Genomic DNA, 27,339 nt, shown 5'->3' with positions numbered 1-27,339 from the left:
GCCGGGCTGGGCAAGGGCCTGGGGCCAAGCGGGCCGGGTTCCGGGCCGGGGGGTGCAGCTGTGGGTGCTGCCCAGAGCCCCTCGGGGATTTCTTTCCTTGTACCCTTTGCTGCATGTTGTTATATATATTGTCGCTGCTGTTTGCTGTTCCTTCTCTGTTGTTGTAGCAAATTCTCCTTATCTCAGCCCATGAGGGTTTGTATTTTTCCCCCTTTTCTGTCTCCCGTATGGCGTTGGGGGGAGAGCGAGCGGCCATGTGGTGCCTGGCTCCACCACCACAAGATGTCACCCAAGGAAACTCACTCCCAGTGACAATGCCTCACTGTGAGCCCACGGGCGGGCAAGCACCAGGCCAGTTCCTGCTTCTCCCCCTGAAAACAGCTCGTGATGCTCCAGGGCTAAGATGGCAGCTCCCATCACACCCAAAGGCCGTGACAAACATCAGCCAGCAAGGCACGGCCTGCATCAGGCCTGCTCACCGTTACAGGGATGTTCAGAGCAAAGAGGTGCTTTAAACCACCATTTATTAACTCTTGAATCCTGTGACCACCTAACCTTCTTGGTGGGAGCAGGGCCACAGGGAGAATCCACCTTTGTTCTTTCACAGTACTGCCACAGTGCCAGAACAAAATGAAAAAATAGCTTAAGGCTTAAGCTTTAAGTAGATGGACATTCATTTTCCTCCTATTTTGTTTCCTTCCTTGTGTGGGTGATGGAGCACACAAGAGCTTTTTTCATTCCTCATCCCCTGTCTACAGACCACCTTCTGATGCTTTTACAGACCACTGGCTTTCCAGGAGCCACAAATTACAACACACTGTCAGAGTATGATAATCAGAGGATGAGCTATGGATTCACCACAGGCAAGTACTCAGGTAGTCTCTTGTGAGTGCTTAAAATACCAATTCTTACAATACTGAAATTCTAGAGGATGATAAAACACAAGCTTTTCCTCTGCAAATCCACTGGCAAGGCAAACCCTTTATTTACAAACAGACGAGTAAGGAGCACCCCCGTTTCCCAGGTTCCTCAGGCAGAAGCCCTAGAGGATGATAAAACACAAGCTTTTCCCCTGCAAATCCACTGGCAAGGCAAACTCTTTATTTACAAACAGATGAGTAAGGAGCATCCCTGTTTCCCAGATTCCTCAGGCAGAAGCCACTATTATCTCAAGAAATCTGAAAATCACACTTCCCCCTCACCTCAGTCTTTTAAAACCTCCACAGGGAGCACAAAGAGAAGGGAGCTCTCCTCTCCGCAGGGACAAGCAGCAACACCACATAGTTCACAATGCCCTTGCCTCCCTGTCCACCCCATACGGAGGGGTGCACAGGGCTAACGCGAGCCCTGCTCCCCAGATCTCTGCAACCTCTGCCTGACTTCTTTGTACTTTCACTGTTTAGCAGTGCTGTTTAGCACTGTTTAGCTGCTATTCCAGCAGTCCCTGGTGGAACTGCTCTGAACAGCCATTTCCATTGTGTCTCTGTGAAGGGAGAGAACAGCAAAGGTCTATAATGTGACAGACCCAACCACTATTGGTAATAGACACTTCAGCCAAACAAAACCTCTTTTCCACATCTTGCACTGTGCAATAAACCATTAAGTTTCTTTCCCCATCCTATCCTGCCCCCCCCCCCCCCCCTTTTTTTTTGTGGGGTATTTTTGTTGTTGTATTAGGTTGTAGGTTTGTTTGGTATTTTTTTAAGCTAATATAATCAGAGACATTTTCTCCTTTTATGAGCACTGCAAGGAGTTGGCTTAACAGCATTGTGCCCCACATTTAAAACAAGGTGGGCAAAGTACAGTTCCTGAGTTTCCACATTAAACTAATCACAGCAGTTCAGGACCCTCTGGATTCCCAGGGTTCAATGCTGTCATGGTAGGAAAGACGCAGCAGCTTTCTCAAAACAAGACTTCATCTCACTTCAAACCCTCCAACTCACACAAGGATTCTCCAAGACCAAGTGAGAAGTGTTGGCTTGGAGGGAGAGAGGCAGCAGCACAATTAATTGCTAGGAAGGAAGGAAGTCTACAGATACTAGTAGCGATCTGATATGATATCTCTAGAAAGAGATTGGTATTTGGGGCCTACAGATGAGGGCATGAGTCATCAAATGATTAATATTTAGCCAAGTATCTTGTAAGCTCCAGCCCTGCAGAGACATAGGGCAGCCCAGATTAACGAATAGACAACAACACACTTGTGAGACTGGACCTTGAGGTGCCCTGTTCCCCTGGGCAGGCTGGCTGCAAGGGGATGTCTGGCACCTCTTTCTTCACCCCAAGTAACCACATGCAGTGGGAAGCTCCAGGAACCTTCCCATCCCATAACTGATTTCCTTAGTCCATGTGCTGGGAGATGCCTGCAGCTCCCAGTGCCACCTGCAGCCCAGAGCTCTCCATCTCCCCCCCAGCCAACATCCAGCCCAGAGGCTGTAAATGAGCAGAAACTCCTCAATACCTTCATGACATTTTTTATGCTTTGAACATGACTGGAAATATTTGTTTTAGCCAGACAACTCCTCCTCATTAATTGAGCTTACGAAGGAAGAGAGTAGCTCAGCTTTGGAGAACAGGAAAAATACTTGTCCTTAAAAAGCAAACGTTAATGCTTTCAAAGAATTCTATTTGTATTTCCTTCCAAAGACACTTTAGTGTTACATACCTTGCCAGAAAACAAAGGGATTAAAACCAGGTACCCCAAACTGCCTTGGTTTATTTCTCTTCTGCTTTGTTGCCTCATCAAGGCACGTATAAGCAAGGCATTTTTCTTCCTTAATGCATCTTTACATCACTATCATATGAATATCCAATCTCCCAAGCTGGTGCTTGTATAGACCAGCAGATCTCCAAAAATTGATAAAGAGCACATTTAGCAGAGTTATGTGGCTCCACAAGCAGCATCACCCTCACCTCCCCTAAGCAATCTGAGACTGGTAAGGAGGGTTAAAAGAAAAAAAAAATAAAAATTGGAAAAAAAAAAAAAAATTGAAAAAAGGACCCTACTGCCTGATGAGGATCTGAACAAAGTGGAGATAAAGAGCAACTATGTCTCAGAGAAAACAGCAAGAAGCCCATTAGCTACAGAAACATCAAACAAACAAAATCTAGTACAACTATGTTGAAAACCAAAGTTTAGGGCTTTGGGGAAAAACAACAACAAAAAAGTCTAATTATTTTGTTTCCTTGCAGCAGAAATCTGTTCCCAAAGGGCCAATCAGATTTCTCCCAGAAAGCTCTATGTCTGCTATGCCAGATAAAAGATCTCTTTGTTTAAACAGAAGCCAAAGGTTAAAAAAAGGGAAAAATCACGAGTAATAGGTCCTCAGCCCTTCCCAGCAAGAGCTCCCCTTACCCTCCTCCTCACCCCCAGTCATTCAAGGCAGTGAAACCCCAACACTACTTTTGTTTAGAAAAAGCCATGAGGCACTTACCTTACTTCTGTGTAGCAATGACAAGGAGGTCCAGGAACATGAAGAAGGTGTCAAACAAGGAGCCATAAGGAGGCTTCTGGGCTGGACCCATCCTGCAGGGCAGAACACCACCCCCTTGCTTCGTGCTCCAACCCCAGTCAAAATATTATAGGAAAAAAAAAAAATCTCCTTGTTAGAATTCAGACATGACACCTCTCTGGTTGTTCAAAGCAGACAGAACTCAAATGCTTCTGGGTTTCACTTCTAACAAGAGGAAAGGCAAAGGTTTGGCCTTCTTTAACAACAACCTGGCTGCTAGTGAAGAGAATGCAGGGAGGTCCCTGCATTTTCATCCTGCCCCTGCCACTCATGCAACACATGGATTTCAGAAACATCCCTCTGCCTTCATATCTGTAAAGCAAGAACTTCACAGACAGACTTTTAGTGAAGTCTGAACCAAGCAGTTCTAAACAGAGAAACCGAGAGCCCTTTTAACAAACATAAACCAAGGACTTGCCCACACAGCACTCAGACTCTTATCTGCTGCCTGTTGGTCCTCAGTCTGTGTGAGCAATTATCCCGATTACTTTTGCTCGTTTCCACAGCCCTTCCCACCTGAAAGCCAGGACCAACAGCTGGGGCTTTGTTTGGGGTCCCAGGGAACCTCTGCACTGAGCCAACAAGGCTCCCACTCAAAGCTAGGCATGAGCTTCTCAGGAGCTCACGGTTCAAACTACCCTTTGATGGGCTGAAGATAAACATTTAAAATTGCGGCTTAAGGACGAATTTTGTCAGCAGGCTGTTTCCTTTAGCAGAGACAGGGAGATCCATGTCTAAATGAAACAGCTGCACACATTGTGCCTAAGATGAAAACAAGATTCTGCCCCTGAGCTCTAAGGAATTCCTCAGCACATCCCTTGATTCAGCCACAAATTAGCCCTAGCCCTTGTGTGCCTCCTGCTAGCTCTGCTGTTCTGTGTCTAAATTCTCTCGCTCTCCCCTCCCACATCCCTGAAGGCTTCACTCCTGATGTTGGCTTTCCTGGCTTCTTTTCAGCTGGCCTTATTTAACTCCTTCCTTTGAAGCAATCCTCTCCTCCTCTGAGCCACGCTCTTGCTCTCAGGAGGTTGCTCAGTTAAGTAAGAGAGTTTACAGCCAGTGCGGCAGCCCTGCCCTCCCTTCCCCTCTTGAATTAGTTACGTCCAGGCATGTTTTATAAACTCCTAGATAGCAGGACTGTCCTCAGATTATTTTCTTCAACTCCCATGTTCCCTATGTTGTTCTGAAAGAGCGCTTTACTCACAGTCTTTTTAAGAGGACCCTTGGATATAGTAACCTGGTGGCTCCATGATTAGCTCTTTGCCATTACAAGGTGTGGGGAGGGTGTGCCAGTGTCCCACCATGTTCCTTGTTTTCCCAGAACAACCTGTGAAGTTTCTACACTGCCTGTGTCACCTAAAGAGCTGAATGCTTTTGACCAAAGAGAAACACCCAGAGCTTAGCAAAGAACTGCACCCAGATTCCAATTCCCCTTTAAGACTTGCCATCACAGTGCACAGAAAATGCAGCTACAAAGAAATTTACCGAGACACAGTGGGGGCAATATATCTTTAATTTTTTTGCTTTTGTTTTTTTTTTAGTATTACAGTATATTCTTATAAAAAGATACAGATAAAAAGGACACTACAGGATTTGTACATTTAATTCACTTAAACTGACTAAGAAATGAGGATACGCCAAGGCATTACAGCAGCACACAACCTCCCACTTCAGTAAGCAGCACTGTACTTTCTAGCTTGGCAGGCAGGGGCAGCTCCCAAAGTGACCTGTGAGTTTCAAGCTGAGCAGGCTTGCAGGGGAGAAGAATCAGTGAAGATGGGGATGGTTTGGAAGGGAGGTGTTGAGCACAGAGTGGCTCAGGTACCTGACAACTCCTTAAAATTCTCCTAAAAACTGCAAAGGTTTTTAAAGAGCCCTTTTAAGGGCAAGCATGAAGCGAGGGTTGAAATGTCTTGTCAGAGAGGCTTTTCTAGATCTCTTGGGTGGGAGCTCCTAGTGGTGGACAGCCCTTTATGAGCTCTGTGGAACATCTTATAAACAGACAAAACTGCCTAAATAGGAGAATTTGGATCCAGATGCTACCCTGAATTACACTGGTGTAAACCCAGAGCAACTTCTAGATTAGATCCACTGTAACCAGTACATTGCCATGCATAACAGGAGATTTTGGTTTGGAAGCATCCAGACTTCCTCACGAATGAGGTGCAAAAACACCATGCTTAACTAGTGGCATCCTTCTCAGCAGGCACCATGAGCAAAATCTGGCCAACTTCAGGGGATACTGGTCATCTAAAGTACTACTTAGAGTAGTAGAGAGCTTATCTATATATATATACAAACATACATAAATTCTGTATTTTCAGTTGGCTAAATTGTGTTTACCAGGTTGGCCTCTTCAACCTTTGGTAACAGAAGCTAAGGTGACCAACAGACACTACAGGTTTGGATGGTAGGCAACTAGGAATCTGTGTCGAGTACAGAAGCCAAGGAGCCATCGACCCAAATACCTGGTGATTGCCAGAGGCTCTGTTGGTAGAAACCCTACCTTTGTTTACCCTGGATAATGTGAAGAAGGTGGGGTAGAGGAGGAGAGAAGGGAAGCAGAGGAAATCTTTCTTCCTTGGCCTTGAAGATAAGAAGGAATACTAGCTCTGAGGACAGGGAACTGCCCCAGTTTGTCTCACCAGTGCGTTAACTCTGGTGAGAAATTACAAGGCATGAATGACTTTTGCCCATCTGTCCAAACTTCTCTGGCATTATGGACAGAATTTGTGTGGAAGGGTGAAGTCTGACCGACCAGCTTGCAGCTTAACTCTTCTCAGTCTTCTCACTGTGATTCACCACGAGTAATAAACAGTTCTTATAGAAAGCGTTCTGAAATAACCAACCTGCCTCAGTTCACCACGTGCTTTCCAACAACCAGGATCAGCAGGGCAAAGCGATGAGGATGAAAGCAAGAGGAAATTTGTTTTGTTCCCCTTCCCACACCAAGACTGCTCACACCCATCCCCTTGCCTAGCTCAGCTTGCCACACGGTAGCCAAGCCAGCCGTCCAGCCGGTGTAATGCCCTGGCACGGTCTCAATAGTCTTTGCTGTAATGCAGTGTATACATACAAACATAGCAAACTAAAATAAGGCAAAATAAATAGAGGTGTCAGATTTACAGGTTCCCCTTACAGATTTCTAAAACCTTTTATTTTTAAATCATTTAACCCCCAAACAAAAAAAAACAGAACAAAACAAAACAACCCCAAAAACAACCAACCCAGAAACAAAACTGCATATATCATGTACATCATCAACTGTACAACTGATCTCCTTTCCCCTCATGGAAACTCCTGACAGAAGCTTCTCCCATGCAAACCAGCTCAGAGCGTGAGCTTTCCTAAAGAAGAGGAAAGATTCAGCCACTGGGGCTGACCATTACAGAACCACCTGCCCCACAGCCCCCCACCAGGGCCCCTCGCGATTCCTTTCCCTTCCTCAGACACTGTGAACACGTTACAGAAATGCTTCTGAAGAACTCCCAGGGCACCTCCCTAGCGGGGGGTCTCTCACCCCTGGACACTAGTCCTACTTCTGCTCTCGTAGGGAACCGGTGCCCAGACGACAGCTGTGCTGCAGGGCACAGATGGGCCTTGCTGCCCTGAAGTCACTTTACCTTGTAGCATTTCCAGAGGCCTATGACCGACTGAGAATAGTGACCCAGACCAAAGGGAGTGGGAGGTGGAGGGATGTCTTCAGTCTTTTCTGGGATAATCCTAAAGCAACCTGCTTAAGAACAATGCAGAGACACAGAGGTGGGTGAGTGAGTTTGTGAGTGAGTGAGCACCAGACCTCTAGGGACGACGTCTGGAGAGTTAGAAAGTACCTTCTCTTCTGGGTGTGAGGAACTTCATTGTAAAGTTAGCGATGACTGCGTTTCTGCAGGAAGCAGAACAAGCCCTCAGTTACACCCTTCTTTCCTCACTCCCCCTCCTCTTATTTCCAAAGACAGTATTTTCTCTTAAAATGGTGGCGCTAGGCCCATGTGCAAGCACAACAGCAGCCCCTAGCTCTTCTCCAGCTCTCGGTGCAGTAGGGGTTATGCCTCAATGTTACACCTCACGACTGCTTGCTATACCAGCTCAGGCTCTGCTAGCTGCAGAGGACAAGGAGTAAGATTTTCCTTTCTCCTTCAGCACTTGACAACTCTACCATAACTGCTGATAGAGAACAGAGCATAGATGCACTCACAGTACCCAAGAGATGAGAAGCAAGGACTTCTGACACCAGGCCCTAGAGCAGAGCCAACTCTTTTCCTTATGTTCTGTGTGGCCAGACTCATCTCATACAGTAGACCTATTAATGGGCCTCTCTGCTTGTCACTACTTATATGAAATCACAGCTTGCCTCAATGTATAACTGAGCTTTTCCTAAACCCTCTGTATGAAGATTCACCATGGAGTCAAGGGCCAGGGGGGACTTTCCAGCAAGCTGAACAGAGCCTTCAGCCACCAAAACAGGAGTCTGGGGCACCGGAGTGCTGAGAAAGTTGAGCTGCAGTGAATCAGGGGCATGACTTGGAGCTTTCTGTCCATCCCAATAAATATCCTACAGCTGATTTACAGGAGTTGCACAATCTCTTATTGCTTGTGTATGAGTGAAGGAGATGGCAAAACCAGAGCAGCTTTCGTTGACTCTCGGCGTGGCTGGAGCACCACGCACCATCATACAGGATCTGTAAATTGGGGTTGAACTGTGCACACAAAGGGACAGGGGGCTTAGCACTCTCTCTGCTTTTGCTACATTTTTGGCCTGGCAAAGTGACTTCAGTTTCCAAAAGCACAGCACAAATGTAGTTTGACAAATACCGGGGCAGGGGGAATGCTGTATTTATTTCAAGGGTTTTGCCCTGAGGTATTTCTGCTCTGACAGTGCTGCCATGCTGACAGTCTGCCTCATCAAACAAGTACCTGGGGAGCAAGCAAGCAGCCATAAGCTGGACAGAGCCATGAGTCACATCGTCTTACATCAGGGCTGACCTTGGCACTACACCTGAATTTCTGGGTAAGTCCTAAACCCAGGGAGAACAGAGAGGAAAAAAAAAACCCTATGATATTCTAATCCCTAAAAGCATCATCTTTGGAATTCAGGGATTATCCAAATCTAAACTCAACTGTATACCAATTTGGCACATATTACCACCTCTCATATGGCTTACATGGCATAGGTTATATGGCATGCTTTAAAACAAGACAAACAAAAAGGGCTGGGCTATAGCATGTCTACTTCAGGGAGCAGCAAGGAGCTTGTTAATATAATTTACAAGAGACATTTCTAAAAATCCATTTTGTAATTTAAAATAAAAAAATGCTTAAAAAAAGTGAGAGTTCTTTTTTAAAACTTTCAAAAACCTTTATGAAATACAGTCTTTCTTCTACAAGGTGCTTGTGTCCGCTGCAATGGGCCTTGCTGTTAATAGCTAATCCCAGAAAGGGAGTGGGGGATAGGAAGGGAGGAGAATGCACCCAGCTCTTGTAAGATACCAGCTCTTTACCATGAGTACTAGACAGAGGCGCGGCAGTCTGGAATGTCATAAGGAGGAAAATTCTGGGGTGGGAAACTCAAAATTCAGTAAACAATGAAACACTGGAGTTGAACAGTTCCGGTTTTTTCGCTTCTTTCCATAGTTTACGTGTTCGGAAGACCACCAGAGTTTGCTTCTCCAATATGGGGAGGGTGTAATACTGATCAGGCAGCGTGCGTGGCAGAGGAAGTTCTGTTCTGCAGACTTGGTGCAGAGCCTGAGGTTAAGTGACATTCAGAGAAAAATCAAACCAAATTATTAAAGTGACAAATAGAGCTTTTTCACTTCCCTGGGATTCCTTCACATTTTGTGCTGTTGACTATTGATGCATAGTTTGTGGATGGTGGGGTCCCTCTTCTCAAATATTCTCTCTGTTCTCCTCTTGTCTAGGAGGAAGAATCCATCACCATTTCTTTCTTTTCCTTCTCCAGGGAAGATAATAAAAAAGGAAGACAAGGTTCAAAAAAAACCCAACAAACCAAACTTATGATAGCCCACACAATCCAATCCCGTTCCTACAGCCATGAAAACACACAGAATTCAGGATTCAAGTCTCTTCTTGGGGTTCTTTGCCTTTACACTGTGTGCATCATACATGTATCTTAAATACAGATTTGTTTGTTTTCCCTTACGAATGAACCCATCTCCAAAGCCTGGTGGGCTTACACAATTCTGTGTCCTGTGTCCTGGAAAAATTCTCAGTTTTCATTATGGGAACCTCTGTTGGTTCATCCCAAGTGATCTCTTCAGAATGAAAAACACTGTGGGCCCCAAGGATCTCCTTTTGATGCCATCCATATCTTACTGAGTTACATGATTCCCCTAGGTCAGAGTGGGGTGTGTGCAGCGAGGGTCAGCCTGTTAGATAGAAAGACCAGTTCATGCCAACAGCAATCACGGTTAGCATCAAGTGGGAAAGAAATCTCATCTCTTGCAGCCAGTGACCTGGTTTGCTTTTTACTACTTGTGACTTGTGGATCATACTGGGGAGCTCCTGGTTTCCATTGGCCTGCATTAAGAAATCTTGCACAAACAGGTGAGAAATGTTCAGTTTCCCTACCACCCTCCAGCAATGACAACAGGCTCCAGAGTCATCTACTTGTAATCCCAACCTGGCAGTGGCTTAGTTTCCTAAAGAAAAGCCAGAGCTTCTTTCCTAGAAGATACATTTCACAGCTTCAAGGCTCAGCCATCAACAAATTCCAGAAAACTCCTTCTAGAAACGACTTTTGCAAATTATTTTCTATTGACCTTGATTCTTGAATTTCATTTTGCTCCAGAACTTGATTACTTTCTTCTGAAAATTACTTCCTTTGGACAGTGTAGGCCACACAAAAACACTATACAGAACATGAGATCAAAAGCATTTTCCAGGTGCTAATCAATGGCTTATAAAATCCAACTCTTGAAGGGAATTGGAAACCTTGAGAACCACATCTTGCCAAGCCCCTGAAAGCCAGTCTGTATCCTGAAGAAGCGACAGGTGTTTACAGATGCTCTGAAATGAGTCTTGCTTATTATCAGCAAGATGGAGATCATGACTAGCTTTCACTTTGGCACGTAGAATATTATCTTTCTCCAGCTGTGAGGCAGTCTGCAAGGCCCAAGTACTTTCTGTCATCACCATGAGGCCTTTGATGACACAATAAACTCCCAGAATCAAATCTGTCAGCTCTGCATGGCCCAGTCACAGGCCCTGCTGGCTCCACAGAGGCACTTTTATAATGGTTCAAATGAGGAGCACAGAAGAGGGAGGAGAGGAAAGCTGATCATGGAAAGGTAACGTCTCTAGCCACAGACCAGAGAAATCCTTTGGGGCAGCTGTCAGCCAGGCGCCATCGCACACATTCGTCTCCCTTGTTTTGCACTTTTTCATCACCTTCTTTTGGCTGATTATTTTTCTTCCTCTTGTAATTAATAATTTAGCTTTGTCACCACCCTCTCCCGGCTCGTCTCCAAGCCTTGGTTCCCCGAACGCTTGCGGTTGCGCTTGAGCTTGGATAAGTCTTTGTCAAAGACTTCACCCGACCGTAATGCTGACACCAGGTCATCAAATTCCCCACCCTCTTCAGAGATGCTTCCAGCTTTTGCTTTCTTCTGTCGCCTCTCTTTTTCCCTCTGCTCCTTTAGCTGTGGAGAAAGACACAGAAGTTTAGGATTAGCTAAGGTGTCAGACTGCTAGGCACACTGCCAGGAAGCAGCTGAGATACACCAGTACAGTTTAGGGAAAAAGGGAGACCAGGAGCTTATCCACAGGGCCATCACTTGTGCCAAGAGTAACAGGCAACCATGCTGGGCTTCCCCTCTTCTGCACAGGTAAGCAGAGAGCAGGAGAGATGAGGAATGAGTAGCATCATACGTTTGCCTCACAAAGCACTACCACCCTGGAGCAGAGGCAACACACAGGATCTGGGTATGCTGCTGCTGTTTTGCACTGATTTTACAGCAGGATAGTGCCAGCAAAGTAGCTGTGCCAAATGACACTCGACAAGTGAAGCTGGCAGAGGTAATGAGCCAGCTTCTGGGATCAGGCTTGCAGTTACATTAGTGTGGCAGCATCTACTATGCTGGCAGTACCTAACCTAGTGAGTTTCAAGTTAGTTTGGATGTGTCTATAGGAACCACAGTCACTAGTATAGTCACAAATAGCTTTACACTTGGGGCATAGCTAGGTAAATTGACAGGCAGCAAGGCTGCAGTCCCACAGAAGGAAGAAAAGAAACAAAAACCTCTAGAAAGCTGCAAGCTAAACATACTGAAGAATTAAAATTGTTTGAGATATCAAAACATCAGCAGAAACCCTATCCAACAAACAGCTCATGTTTGGATGGAGGCAGCGTGTGGAAGTGATGGGAAGAGGAAGGCACATTGCCTCAACTCTTAACTTTGTGTTATAAACACAAAGAACAACGAAAGAGAACTGCTGCTTTTACAAATCACTGGATAGATCCACCTGTCAAAGAGATGCCCTCGGCCTCCCTAGGGTAGCTCCAGGGAGCTCAGTTATCCTCCTCCCCTGCTCAGCTCCAAGACCAGTGGAAATGGCAAGGGATGGATGCAGCTGTCAGGAAGCAGGTCACTTGCTCTGCATGCTAGCCACATGTTGCCAGAAGACTCTTTTCATAAGCAAACTGCAGCCTCTCTTCTGGTGTATTGGGCCTATGAAACCATCCTAGTGGTTCAAGAGTGGGCTCCTACACTTTCCAGGCTGGCTGAGAGGAAACCTGAGCCTAATTCCCAGCATTTTATCCCTGTGTCCAACAGTAAGGCTGCTGGCATCCTGGCATTTTACCTCTCTCCTCTTCTACAAGGCACACACCAGTGCTCTGGGCACAGCAAACATTTAAAGCAGCAACTCCCCACAGCACATCACAGGGCCCTGGCAGCAGCTGGGGTTAAAGTGCTGGTAGGAGGGAAGGAGGCCAGGGATTTTCTCAGGCCTCGGGAATGGCCGAGCTTAGAGGGGGAGGATGGTTCACATGAACCCCTGGGGACACACACGTCTGCCTCCCAGCAGCAAAATCAACGATGCACAAAAGCTCTCTCACCATGCAGGCCAGACGTGGCCCTGGTAATCAAGGCACCAAGGCTGGCCAGAGAGGAATACTGGCAGTGTGAGCTGCAGCAGGTGCCAGGGCATTCCCCGTGTCACCATACGCCGTCGGGCGACAGGCACGCAGCAGATGATGATGGAGTCTGAGTGGAAGCTGACCAGCTGGCAGGGCTGAGGGGGATCTGGCTCCCAGTGTTTTGCACAGAGCCTGGAGCCCAAAAGCAGGACAGTCTGGCACTGGGCAGGGGCAGCACCATTCTGCAAAGTGCCCAGGCAGAACAGGCAGGGCTAGATTTGGTATTTGAATCCAAAAGAGGGTAATTTAGGAGCCAAACTGTATGCGCTTGGAAGCTGACATGACAGCCAGCAGGAAAAATGTTATAATTTGTGAAGAGAATGATGCCAAGGAGAGGTGGCAGAGAGAAGGACCTAAAACAACGACAGGACATGAGCATTGAGATTGGCTCTCTCAATCTTTCTCTCTTAAGAAAGGAAAACCTTCCCGTGCCCAGGTCCTCACCATGGCCTCCATGCGTGCCCTGCGCTCCTCCTCTTCTTTTTTCTTCCTCATATTCTCCAGATCTTGCTTGGCCTCTGCAAATGACTGTAAGAAAGTGTCGAAGATGCCAAAAAATTCATCTGGCTGCATCTTGCCCTCACTCTCTCCAAAATGCTTCAGTGCCTTGGCATACTGTCAAGGGGGTAGAAAACACAAGAGCAATAATTAGGCAGGCAGTTTGGTGAAGACAGTGAGGAAAGCTGAGGAGTAACCACGCACGCAATTCAATATTCTCTGAGCGTTCACACAGCGAGAGCAGAAACTACCCCCTGGCAGCAGAAGTGCCTCTCCCTAAGGCAGGTGACTCTGTCCTTGAGGAGTCTGCTCTCCTGGATATCCTCTGGGAACAGGGGGAAGCAGTGCTGGAGAGCACTAGCTGTCCACTTATACAAAATTCAACATGTTCAGTGCCTGAGGGTGATGATGTAATTTCAGAGGACGATCGTCTGGCCACATCTCAGCTGCAGCTGTGGGACACCAGGAGCAAGGAAGACAGTGGGCTAGCTGCCAAACAAGTAGTTTTAGCTCATCCTTTCCCCGTCCACCTTCCCCTCGAATCCACTTTTAAAATGGCTGGAGTTAGAGGGTTTTATTGCAACAACATTAGAGTCTGTCCTCTCAGGAGCCTTTTGCTATGTCATCTGTCACTCTGGAGTCCTCTGAGTCAGGGTGTTGCCTGGGAGAGAGCAGACTATGAACAGACATGGCAGAGGAGAGGGGCAAGGAAAGCAGCCAGGACTCCCGGGAAGACTTGAAAGAGAGTGAATACATCACAAGTGGCTTTTATTTTAAAAGGCAACTGTTGAGGCTGCAGGATGCATATGGAGGCAGCCAACTGGCAGGACTTCAGTCACTGGGCAGTCCTGATTGGGATATGGTAAATTCACAGCAACCCCTGGCCCTTGGACATCAGTCCTGCAGTAGCTGTACTCTCTTCTTTGCTCTCTCATACTCCAAAGCATACCTCTGTACTCACCAAAATGCACTCAAATGCATGCATATATCATCTGTCAACAGCATATATGCACATGTCCACTAAGTCACATGTTAGTGTATGCATCCAAAAGCTGAATCATCATCCACCCACTTTCACTCATGCACCTCTGCATCACGACAGGCAGGACCAACAACACATTCCTGATGGCACTGGTGCCCTGACACAGCTCCATCAGCAGTCCCTGCCTGCACTGTAACACACCACCACTGTGCCACAGAGCATCCTTACAGACCTCAGTGTTCACCAAACCAAACCCAGACTCCCCCAGGCTGTGGACAGCCCTCAGATTCCAATGTGTGTGTGTGTATGCAGCGCACAGGAACACAGCACAGCTTCCCTTTCCTTAGGTGGGTGCTCTTGCAGAACAGAAAAGCCTGTAAGAACAGTTCAGGCTCCAATTTCAAGCACAAAACGAGTTTGGAAGCGTGTCTTATAAGCCCCACTGGCCCTGTACCAGGTAAAGCATAAACAACATCTCCCAGTCAACTGCAGGGGGAAGAAATCTCCAAGGAAAGCAGCTTCCTTCTGGCACAGCCTGAGAGATTCGGCATCTCCCCTCCTCTGCTTTCCCTGCCAGGCCCACAAAGCAGTTTGAAGCAATAGCTTCTTTTTTCTTTAAAAAGGCTGTGTTCTCAGCCAGAAATAAACAAAGAAACCCAAAGTATCTGGAGGGGGGGAAAAAAAAAACCAAAAGTGTTGGAAGAAATGCAAGTTGCTTTGAGCTACCAAACATGGCAGGAGTTGAAGGAAGCACTATAGCAGCGAGTCATGGAAGGGCTTCACAGTATGGAAACTGTAACAGATTACTTCTCTGTTTTAACTCCTTTTCTGTGAAACCTCTGAAGACACGCACACACAAGCATGCACATCTACTCCCTCTCCTTACCCTTCTCTCTCTATATATGTATTTTCTCTGTATATAATGTACACAATATGCTTGAATGTAAGGAAAGTGCAGCTGTCTCACAGTAATCCACACTGACCAACACCAGCAGAGAAAATATAAGCTGTCAATACCACAGGAGATAAAGCATGTCCATGTGACACATTTTCTTAGCTTGGCTGCTCTAGCATGCCAGGGGAGCAGGAGTGCCAGAGAAAGATTTCAGCACAGGCACCAGCACTGCTACGTGGGCACACAAAGTGCCTGAAGCCCATTGCTCACAGGAGATGTGCTACCTGGAATCTCTTGCCACTTAACTTGTGGTTAACTCCTGTGAAAACAAGGCAAAAACTGAGAGCAGTGACTGGACCTGCCAGCTAGACGGAAGGCTTGTCCACCTCCTGTGAAGCCTGTATTCCAGGGGCAGCCCCCAGGAGATGCCTGTTGTACCTGCTGATGCACCACCTCTGTCCCCTGTGTTCCTCCTGTGCACAGCAAAGGTGTGTGAGGGGGCACACAGGAACCAAGCTGCTTTGTGCCCATGAACACCCATATGGTTTTCCTAGTCTTTTAGGGAGGCAGGGCGTTGAAAAGGAGGGGGGCCTTGCCTGGGGCTCTTGGATCCTACATACATGGAAGTCTCCATTAGAGGGTGGTGTTGTCTGCAAATGTCCTGCACACGGCGTGTCACCCAACTACCAGCACCAGCTAGTTCTTGTCACCCTGGCAGAGGGGCTTTTGCCACTGCCTTCCTGCTGCCACTCAGAGAAGAAACACTGTTGCTGTGCTGGAAAGACTCAGCAGCCTGGGAGCCTTCCAGAGACACTCATGAGTATAAGGTGTTTGTGGTCTCTAAGCAGCCGTGAGGAGGAGGCTGAGAACAGCCTGTCTTTGGTGCCCTGTAACATGGCTTAGTAGGTCACAATCACTTACTGTAAAGCAGAGGGAGATGAAAAGCAAAAATTTGTGAGCTAGATGTACTAAAATAATAAGAAAGAGAAATCTGCGGTTCGCTGAAGTAAACATTTTCCTTCTTTCTCTATCCCCTCAAAAAAACTCCACCTCGACTGAGCAGAGGAAGGCAAGTCAGGAGATCCAGCCTCTGCTTCCAACTCTGCCCATGATGTGGCTTGGGACTTCATGCTCCCTCTGGGATCCTTCCTTTCTCCGTTTGCTACAGAACAGAAAGCGTTGCCCCACTAATCTATTGCAGGAAACAGCAAAAACCTGTTGTTCATATCTTTAGGGCACTACATCAATCCCGTGCATTATTGTAAAGCTGAACCATGCTGCCTTTTCCCTGTTTAAACTGCAACACACCCCCCTGTTTACATGACTTCTTCTATTTCCCTGTAGCTCTGGCTCTGTTATCGCGTGTGCTTTTTCCAAGCACCGGTGCCAGGCCGAGGGGCAGCGAGGTGCTGGAGGCAGCCCCCCCAACCCTGGTAGGAACCTCAGGCTCATCCCTGCCCACAGTGAGTAAAAACACATTTCCTACGTTTCCCTGGGTGTGAGAGGCAGCACAGTGCAGATCAAGGTGCTCTGGAGCCAGCCCTCTCTTCTGCTCTCTGCTGCAGGAGCTGTGTCACCCTGCACAGTCGTTCAGCTGCTCCCTGAGAAGCCTCCCTGCCAAACAGTACCTGCTGTCTTGCACAGTTGTGAAATCTGTAGCTGAGTCCTCATGCACGCTCAACGCTTCCCAGAATTTTGTGACGTGCTGTAATATTGTGGAACAAGAGCTGAAACTTGCTTATTCCCGAAGTCATTTAGGGACAGATGACATGGGCAAAAGCAAGATGGAAAACTGTGTTTCAGCAGCTTTTCCACTGCAACACAGGATGGTACCGCTTTTTTTTCATTAAAAACTTCATTTCCACACCATAAGGGCCCCCAAGCTCCATGATATAACAGGTCCACGAGCTCAGTGCCAGCTCTGCTTCCTCTGCCAAACTTTCCACTGAATTCATCCTCTTGCCAAAGCAAATCGTTTAGACAGTTGTTTATTTTAAAAAGCCATTTTAGCAAGGAGAGGGAGCGCGGGACAGCAGCATACATGCTCTCTGCTGGGCTTGCCAATGAAATGTTAAACAGTGGCAGAAGAGCTCTGGAAACGACAGGAACAGGGCTCGAGGAGGAGGAGGAGGAAAAACAGCCATGATAAAAATTCCCTGCCGTCTGTGCTGTCTGCTGTTGCAGGAGAAGTCCATTCACAACTGAATTACACTGTGTAGCCATGCACCGTGAACTGTCTTCCCCACAGAGGTGATCCTGAATTTGCTGTTATGAAGACTCCAAGCCTGCCCTGAGGCAGGTCAAATAAATGTCTCTTCTCTTTATGGGACAGATTCAGATCAGTTAATGGAATGGCCCTGCCCAATTTCAGGCAGGGCTGAACCCAGGCCTCCTTGTGCCTAAATGCTCTTAAAGGATTCTCACAGGAGGTTAACAATGACTCAAGCAGCCCCAAAATGGAGATATATGCATGTCAAGGATGGTAAGGTGAACTTGCCTTGAAACTCTTACACAAGTACCAGCTCTATGGTGGAGATTCAGGAGCGGGAGCTCTCACACAGGTGTGGGCTCTGCAGTGGAGATATGGGAGGAGCTGGTGGGCCCCAGCAGAGGCCGGGCCGACTAACTTCACTCCCCTGACTTCAACAGAGTGCACACTTGGAGGAGGTCAAGTACTGGTCAGACACTTTATGGGGGTACCCGATCAAAACGACCACCCAAAACCCTATGAAACACTCCTCACCTCATTTTGAGATACTCAACTCTATGATATGCACGTGTAACTTACAGACCACCCAGCAACTTAGACACTCCCCCACGGGAGGACATATCTCTCTAAAAACTTGAGACTCAAAAGAATCGGTGTAGACCCATCACCTATGGCCGAGGACCTCAGCTCAAGACAACACAGCTGAATCCATGGGTGGTTCTGTTAACTTTCTCCTATCTTTTCTTTTCTGTCTTACTTTTCTATCTCTCTTCTACTAATTTTTATTAAGATTAAGGAATGCCACTTTTTTAGCCTTACATTGCAAGTAAGGAAACTGCTGTTCAACCATGTGCCTTTACTGATTGTCATTAGGAAGAACTAATAAATGGTTTTGTGCTGTTTTCTGAGTCATTGCTGTGACTACAACACCTCTGTGGCCTTGCTGTTCAGAGGTAGCCCTTTTTGGGGGGATTATAAGGATTCGACTCCCTTGTAGCCCACCAAATGGGATGAGACAAGGTGCTACAAACATTTCTGATATGTTAGATGTCAACCTGCCCTGATGCAACTGCAGTTCTAAGTTACTGTACAACAGCTATGTAATTCATTTACCAAAAGGCTGTTCCTGACAGCCAGCTGTGGTGCCTGCTCATGCCCTTTCTAACACACCTTGTCTGGAGTTCCTCAGTCTCCATTCTGATCCTTTCCTTATTCATTAGCCCCAGTGGCTGACAGAAAATACTAGTCCCCTAAAATAAATGATTGAAGTGCACTGCCTGTAACTGGCACTTGGACTACAGTATTACTGTATGCTCCATAGCATTCTGCCATTAATTACTATTTCCTTAAATGGGTTTTGGCTTTCACTGCCTTGCTGTTCTTCAGTTACTATATGTGCTAAGCTTATTAAATGCATGTGCAGAGTCTGAACTCCTTTCTCTATCATGATAAACACACTTCTTGAGAGGATTTGTCATGAGAAAGACTGGGGACACTTTTCCTACCTGCCTCATCACCTTTGCCCAGGCAGCAGCCTCCCTTTTACCTCTATAAAGAGGCATAAGTTTTAAATGCATCATAGGAACGGCAATACCTGAGTAAGGAGACCTTGTTCTTCTAGGAAGATCCAAAACATTTTAAAAACAGGTTTGTTGTAAGCCAAGCACAAAGTATAAGAGTTATGATGTAGTCTAATGATCTAAATTCATCCCTGTCAACATTTAAGTATGTTGTAAAACTTCATATAGGGCAAGTTGTCACTTTTTTCAAGTAGGAAAATAAAATTCATACCATGCGAGGCCACTGTTCCTCTGCCTGAGCATTTTCATTGCTTCCCCATAGGAAACACAAAGAAAAATTTTCACAAACAAAATGCTCTTTCTGATGTATAAAAAAATAATCCATTTTTCCTCTCTTCAAACACATAAAAACTGGTGAAGGATTCCAGGGCAGAATTTCACTTTGTCCTGCCCCTACTTTCCAGTTTATGGGAAATGGCAGAAAACATTATCCCTTGATCTAATCTATATATTCCCTTATAAAGTGGTATTGAAAGTGAGAAAAACACAAGAAGAACAAGAACCAGCTGTGCTAGGGAGTCAGTCTAAGTTTTCAATCAGTTCTTAACCAAGCCATCTGTTTACTGCATGAAGATAAGTACAGTTACAAGGCTTTCTCTGTGAACAGGGATGCCTGCATATGACAACCTGGCTCTTTAAATTTAAAATATCACTTCCTCCTCATGGCCACTAACCGTAAATTGTCCCATTTAAGTAAAACAGCCAAAAAAAGTTCTGCATGGGATTGTGAAAAATGTCGTCTTCAGAGAAGGTCAGCACCACACCATGGTAATGGACTGTTTCCATGACTAAAAGGAGTACAGAAACTACTTTTGCTAATACTAAGACATTTAGAAAACAAACAAGCAACAATTTCCCAGGTTTGAAAATGTAATTTGTATTGTTTTAAATCCCAGCTGAGGAAACATGGCTCTGATTAACTCATGGCAATCAATTAGCCGCATCTATATTTAGAAGGATATCCAACTCCAGCTGTTAAAACTAGGGCTTCATTATTATTAATAAATCTGTGAACCAGACCAATTCTTCCTGGGCCCATTAGGATATTTTCATAAGTCTTCCCGCTCCCACTACCTTTTTTTTCAACTTGCTTTGCTCTGAGAAAACAAAAAAGAACAGAATAATCTGATGTCTTGGTCCCCCTCTTCCTTTAATTGGCTAGTTATAGTAGGTTTCCATGGTAAGAAAAAAAGCTTGTGATTCAACAAGCACGGAGAGCCCGTTGAGGTTGGAAGATGTTACAGGTTTTGCAAAGTACATCTGGTTTGTTGAAAATTTCCAGCTTTCTTTTCCCTTTACTTTTTTTTAAGAAAAAAGAGGAAAAAGAGGAAGAAGAGAGGGGGAAAAGTAATATGACGCAAACATGAGAAATAGCTCAGTACTGCTAAGGACAGACAGTTCTCTTTTAAGAGTCCAAAAGCAGCTTTTTGCCAGTGGAAGAACTAAAGCCATAGGTTGAGCAGAAGTTTGAATGGCACGTGTTCAAACATAGTAAGGGTGTGTGAGGGGAATGTAGAAAAATGTTCCCTAAGCATGTTATAGTCATTAAAATAAAACAACTCTTTATGTCGAGTGCTTTATGTTGGCTATGTCTAAAAAAGTGTGTGACAATTTTCTAGACATATTGATCTGTGTATAGGGAGATTCTCTGGTTTTTCTTAAAGCAAAAGGACAGCATTTTTCCTGCAAGTGTCTGATCAAGGAAGGCTGCATTGCAGTGCTGCACATGCACCACTTGCCAGCTTTTAACCCCCAACTGACCTTGTAAAGAATCTTCATTGGGGTTTTGTCCTCATATGCCAAAAGAAAGGACCACCACTATCTATAACACCAAACCAACACTGGGCCCAAGGGCAGATTTGCCACTACATATCATTCACTTTAGAACTTGCTCTTCTCTAAACATTTTCTTCTGCTTATGATCTTTTCATATAAATTCTTCTTCATTCAGCTGAGAGATAGAGGGATTAGTGCCAGGCTCCAGTCATTAGCAAAGGACAAACCTTAGTTGCACAAATCTGGTAATGGAGATACAGACACTGAAAGGACACAGTGAAACCTCAAACACTTCAAAAGGTATTCTTACCTTGTCTCTAGCCTCGTTGAGAAGGTCTTCTAACTCAGAGAAGCTGAAACTGGCCACAGTGATGAAATCGCTCATGACAGGAACAAACCTGTCCCCTGATTCCCGCATGCGTCTCTTCTGATAATCCAGTTCCTGATAGAGAAGAAGAGAGAGAGACAGGCAAGGGTCAAAGATTGCTCACTGACAAGGAGCAGGAAAGCCCATCTGTTTTACTCAGTGCAGAGCATGCTCTGCTCACACTCCACACACAATTCATCCAGACTGTAATTCAGAAACCACTTTCTAAGTCAAAGGTTTTATCTTTTCAGCATGAAAGGGGAAGTTAAGATGGGATGAAGGAGGGTCATAGTTGCAGTTCCCTTTATGCTCAAACAACACCCACTCCCAAGAAAGCCATCAACATGTTGAATTTCTAATGCAACTTTGTAATTTAAGCATCAAGTATGTGAAATGCTGCAGTTTGTTTTCCAATGCAAAATGACAAATAATAGAGAACCTGGATTGTGTAGCAAGTGAATTTGTAGATTTTAATAGTGAGTTTCCCTCCATCTTTTCTTCTCATTGTGACTCAAAAGGCTGTATACTTGCATGCACATGTTAATAATCTATATAGCTCCTAGCTCTGCATCTCTGCATTGGTTCTCTGAAAAGCATTAGGTAGGCAGCAAAAAAGACATCAGAATTAGACATCTCACTGAAGAACACACAGACAGAGGTCAGGTGTAACATTTACTGGCACCCTGCTAACCAATAAGCATTAGCTTGGTTGTCATGAAAGTCACAGAGTCATAAACTGGGGCTATTGTGAGATGAAGATTTATGGGGAAAAAACAAAACAAAACAACCAACCAACCAAAAAAAACCCAAAAAAAACACATAAAACCACAGGAGACTAAGCTCTACTTGTCCACTACCTACAGAAAGGAAAAAAAAAAAATAATAAAAAAAAGTAGTAAGATTCTTTCTGGCTCAAGTTTTTTAGTATTAAGCCAAGATTACCCATGCTATCTCTTCCCTTACTCTATTCATCATAGTTGTGGCACAGAAAGAGCTACAGAGCTTCTCAAAATGACTAGTTTATAGTAAGACTGGCAGTCTCCTGGGCCTGCTCTTGGCTTGTGTGCTGTTGACAGTCTCACGGGGACAAAGAAATTGTTATCTAGGCCTCATTTTTATTCTCAGCTGAATAATCAGTGGAAATGATAAAGCCTTACTTTCTCTGTGGGGAAAGCAGCATGAAACAGCAGGTCAAGTTATAATCTGACCCTCTGTTCCCTTTGGAAAAAAACATTTTTGTGCTGGCTGCAACTCCAGCTACATGCATGTTTGGTGCTCTCTGTTGCTGGTCATCAAAATACTGGTTCCCAGGGCCAAATGGGTGGGTTTATAAACATCTCTGCTGAGAAGCTCCTTGGGATTTGCTCCACAGTGCTGCTGAATGCAAAGAATGATTTTGGCCATCAGCAATCTAAAATCAGATGTGATATATCATCTGGTCTGACGTGAGCTGGAAGGAGAATGTAACCACAAGCAAAAAAAGGTGCAGGAAAAGCAACAAACAGGTGGCTGGAGAAAAGTCCACATTAAAGAAGTGTTACTTCCCCTCTTCTGCATTACATCCTTTTCTCCATTGGTTTTCCTACCACATCACAAGGGACGGTCCTGGGAACACTATTCAGTTATATCACTTTGCAATGAATTGTCTCTATGTTATGTTCACCTTGAATTGTACCTTACAAGTACATGAAATGTCACTTCACATGCTTCTAAGAATTATGCATTTTTTTTTTTCAGCCGCTCTTTCCCATTCTGATTTAAAGCTAATTTTAGCTGAAAGTTCCTCTAGGCCCTCCCCTCTTTCCCCCTCCCCAAGTAGGTGAGTATAACAGTTCTGTCATCTTACTCACTGTTGAAAGCTACAGCATTTGGGACTGTTATTGGAAAGCAGTGTTTTTCAAAGCAAAATTATGATTAGGTGGTCTGCCCTTCAATTGCAAATTCAGTTCTTCCCTGCAGAATAATTCTTCCAAAATAATAATAATAATAAAACCCCACACAAGCAGCCAGCATGACTATGTAATCAGCCCAAGAGCAATGCCAGAGAATAAGAAACTCTTCTGTATCTTCCAGAAGTGGCCTATGCTAGTCCTACCAGCACAACAGCCTCTGCTGGGCTGGGCTGCTGGTTCCCAAGAGAGATGAAATGATTCAGCCACGGCCGTGGTTTCTCAAGTGGTGGTTATGACCTCTTTGCTATGTGAGAGAAGGGCTCTGCTGACAGAATTCAATTCCTGATTTGGAGAAGACCAAGAACTACTTATCTATCCTTCTGGGTGCAGCCTACACAAAGGCAACGTATGTCTTGAAAATGAATATGTCTTATTTTTACAAAGAAGCTGCAAGTCCAGGAAGGCAAAGGGTTAGTAGTACCTTTAAGAACATCTGACTGTGAAACTATTTTTAGCTTTCTGTTCTTAAGGGGCCTTGAAGAAACTTTTCAGTCACTGGAGCCAAGGCTGTGGTGAGAACACATTGGAAGAGAATCAAGAATCACACCTTCTCCTCCTCCCCCTTCCACCTGACAGTGATCTTCTATTGTTGCTATAGTGCTGCTTTTTACACGCCAGAAAACCACGAATTGAGCAAGCAGACTGGGAGGTGCTGGCAGCTCCAGACAAAAAAATACCATGGCAGGGAGAGGACTGAGGAAGGAAGATGGTGATTGAATGGGAAGGAGAGGTTGCCCATTGGACCCATGTATGGGAAAGAGAAGAAAAATTGGCTGTAAAGGCAAAAGGACAAATAACCCAATCACAGAAAGCAAAACAGAAATAAGGACTCACATTTCAATAGGGGGAATTGTCTGTCCCAGCCAAAACTGGTTCTCTATTTATGCCATGAACTCCATGTCAGCCTTCCCTTTATAGGTGCTTTTAATTTGTAAACACAGCACTCCATGTATGCAGCAGCATTCTCATTTCTGCCTCCACCCTTACCCCAACAATCCAGAAATAAGGTTTGGAAAATTTGTTTTTCATGGGAGGATCACTGGCTAATTACATGAACTGCTGGAGACAGACAGACAGCCTGGGGGCCACTGGCAGGACAAAGATCCCTTCCTCTACCCCTAGAGCCAAACCAAACTCAGGCCACATGAAAGGAAAATGAAGTCATCCCCATCTGCCTCGTAGTGGATGAGAAAGACTGGAGGGTCCTCTGTTAGTTCCCTGTAGATAGGTAATCCCTGCACAGAAACCACCCAATGCAACTCCCAACAATGGGTCCCTTTTCCAGCAGTCCCAGTACAGAATGCTGTGCATCTGGAATGCTCCAGTAGCATTAAACAGGAATTGAAAAAGACAGGTGAAACATCCTGAAGACAGGGGAACACTGAAAACTGGCTAAAAAGCCTGTTTGAAAGGGCAAAGAACAGCTAGACATGGCAGGGACCTTCTTGAGTTCTGAAGCCCTCTGCCTTGTCTCTCAGCACTAGGCTTGCCCTAGTACACTCAACAGGCAAGCACCTGTTGATGCCAACACCAACCTGAATGCAGGATTTTGTTCCTATACTTTCAGAAAGAGAGAGGAAGAGAATGAGGGTCAGAAACTGTTTATCTGTGCAGATGACAGGAGACATTAAGGGACAGAGACAACAGTGACTTTAGGCTTTGATCTTTACATTTTCAACTGCTGTGCAAACACTGACTTGCCATTTCTCACATCAGCCCCTGTGAGAGGCAGGTATTTGTAGCTGCCATTTCACAGAGAGGAGGCAAACACACGGGGTTGTTCAAAGCCACACATATGTCAATGGTGTAAGCAAGTGGCAAGTATGAGAGTTCCTACCTCCTGCCACCGAACATGGTGTCTCACTCTGTGCTCTCCTGCCTCAGAAAGGCTGGAGTCCTTCCTGAGGAATGAACCCAACATGCCAACTAAAGGCTTCCAGGTAAAGGAACCAGAGGTGACACATGAGCTTGTGACTTCAGGGAGTGTTTAGACACATCCCTCATCGTTAACTCTTATAATTCAGTACATACAACTGCACCAGTGCACTGTTCATACTCTTCTCTGTTGAGGGGGAAGGCTCTGCAACACCCAAGGACAAACTGAACGCAGGTAACTTAAGTCCAGCTTAAAAACCCTTCAGTAACAGCAGAGAAAACCCCACCGTTGTTGCTTTGCTTCCCAGCTCAGCTCCCTCATCTTTAACTAGTTTACCTTTTCCTTTGCCTTCCCAAAGAGTGCTTAGGACAGGTTAGGACTGCATATAACAGTGCTCTACCTGTTTATTACTATTCCAAGAGCCATGTGAAACATTTGCTCAGCAGCCATCTATCCCTCAGTAAGAAAGAGCAAGAATTTTATTTCTTCTTTCAGTTCATGCCATTTGTCAAACTGTCCTTTTATTTCTCAGGCTGAGATCAAACAAGCTTTTCATTAAGCTTATGTCTGCTAAGATCATCAGCAGGAGCTCCACATGAGAAGCTTTTATTTGTTTTTTCTTGGTTAATGTATTCTGGAATGAAATGGAAAGGAACAGAAAAAGAAAGCCCACTTTCTCTTATCATAAAATATATTGTGCCCCGGATTCTGAGTGAGATATTTTGATTATGGCGCTTTGGAAACCTTCCGATACTTACAGCTTCCACAGCTTTCAATCCAGTCTTTATGTTGTTGACTTCCTTCTCCAGCTCTACCAGGCTGCACAGGAGACAGAGCAGATAAAACAAAAGCAGCAGTGTTACACAGGAATACAGGAACTGTACAGCAGAACAGCCCATCAGCCCATCAAGTCTGGTATCTGGCCTCTGGCACCAGCCACGCCAGATGATTAGAAATGAGGGGAAGGGGATCTGTTAATGCTCTGTGCTGACTTTTGTATGAGACAGAAGATGAGGCAGACCTTGCTCGCCTGTGGTCACACTGAAGACAGGGATTTTCCTGGGAAGAAGAGGGGGGTTGCTCTCAGAACATCTGTCCTGCGAGCTGAGCCTGACCCTCCATCAAGGAGTGTATGCCACATGGCCAGCTTGCAATAATCAGTTGAGAGATAAGCAAGGACTCCAGCTTTAGCACACACATTACCAGGGTCTCTCATTGTATATGATTCTTGAACCATTTAACAACTAAATCCCATTAGCAGTACATTTACATGTGATTTTTGTCTTCCTTACAGTCCAAACATTGTTTTTTCCATCTGCGTTTCTACCATATGGCAGCCTTTGCAAGCCTACACTGTAACTGAGTATGTAACCCTTCTGTTCATGTTAATACATGCTTCCCTAGACACAAGTGCTGTACAGAATTTCTGATTGTAATATACAAACAAGAAGTTTTTCTTTTTTCTAGGACCTGTATGAAAAAAAAACACCAACTTTTCATTTCCAGGTAACTAGGTAGCATTTATTTGTCAGGAAGCAGGCGTCTCCTCCAAGTATCTGGTGAGTAGTAGTTACATCTCAAAACCACCACTAAAGCCTTAATAAATGCTTTTAAATGTGAATTTCCATTTATTTTTTTTATTTGTCATTCGTTAGCTGGAGTAGTTCCCTATATAAAGAATCACAGCTAGGTGAATAATATGCAAAGGTATTTTTGAGCAGCACTTTGAAAAGAAAAAAATGCTGGTATTTTCTTCAATTATCCAGAAAAAATAGCATGTGACTTAGATGAACTATCACAGAATATAGGGAGTGAATTGCAAACAACAACCCGTCTAGTTACAATGGCTGATTTGGAAATACAGTAGATACAGGCATATTTGAATAAAGCTGTCAATTTAGTTACCTACAAATGTTTTTGGACGAAAATTCTCTGTTGATTTGCATATGACTAACATCATGGATGTCAGCAAAGGCATTTCAGCTGTAAGGCTGGCCATGAGTTTAGAAGACAGCACTGAAAAAACCAATGATCATTAAGTTAACAGAAATCAGGGAGAGCACTGGACTTACTTGACTTTTGCTGCTTCTGGAAGATGCTGCAACTCAGACTGAATATCTAGGATATCCGGATAATTCTTTTCAAAGATCATAATTAAGTAGTGCAACAGTGTAATGTTCCTAAAAAAAAAAAAAGCCCAAAAAGGTAGAAATGAGAAGGAATATGGTGGTGAGAAGGAAAAGGATGGTGGAAGGATTGTGACAAATCGGTGAAAAACGTTTGGGTAGGAAATGTTCTTGAATGGATAAGACAAATAAAGTATCAGCAAGTTAGCAGCTCTGCTATGGGAATAAATGTATCACAGGCTGAAATGAACTAGCCCTTTATGAACCACCCTTCCTAAACATCAAGCAATATATTGTGTATATTGTGTCTTGATTTATTTTAGAAGCACCAGCATGCTTCCATCCATCTGTGTAGATGGTGTAACAGGAAAGCAAATTGCATAACACAGTATCCTTCAGAGAATAA

The 27,339-nt window shown here is 45.0% G+C and overlaps 1 protein-coding gene across 1 annotated transcript in view; it reads right to left on the bottom strand.

Moving 5' to 3' along the window:
- Positions 1–10,957: 10,957 nt before the first annotated feature.
- Positions 10,958–27,339, bottom strand: part of LOC103770239 (disheveled-associated activator of morphogenesis 2-like) — a gene marked incomplete at its 5' end in the record, with an annotated part of 36,448 nt that continues 20,066 nt past the window's right edge. Inside the window, 5 exons of the mRNA XM_008937494.1 lie at positions 10,958–11,173; positions 13,117–13,287; positions 20,923–21,054; positions 25,566–25,626; positions 26,880–26,987. Coding sequence (XP_008935742.1) covers positions 10,958–11,173; positions 13,117–13,287; positions 20,923–21,054; positions 25,566–25,626; positions 26,880–26,987 — 688 coding nt within the window. The remainder of the gene's footprint in view (positions 11,174–13,116; positions 13,288–20,922; positions 21,055–25,565; positions 25,627–26,879; positions 26,988–27,339) is intronic.

The sequence above is a fragment of the Merops nubicus genome, unplaced genomic scaffold (genome assembly GCF_000691845.1).
Source record: "Merops nubicus isolate BGI_N331 unplaced genomic scaffold, ASM69184v1 scaffold15863, whole genome shotgun sequence".
Lineage (NCBI taxonomy): Eukaryota > Metazoa > Chordata > Aves > Coraciiformes > Meropidae > Merops > Merops nubicus.
The sequence above is the reverse complement of the archived record's forward strand: the minus strand, read 5'-3'. Positions and strand labels throughout refer to the sequence as shown.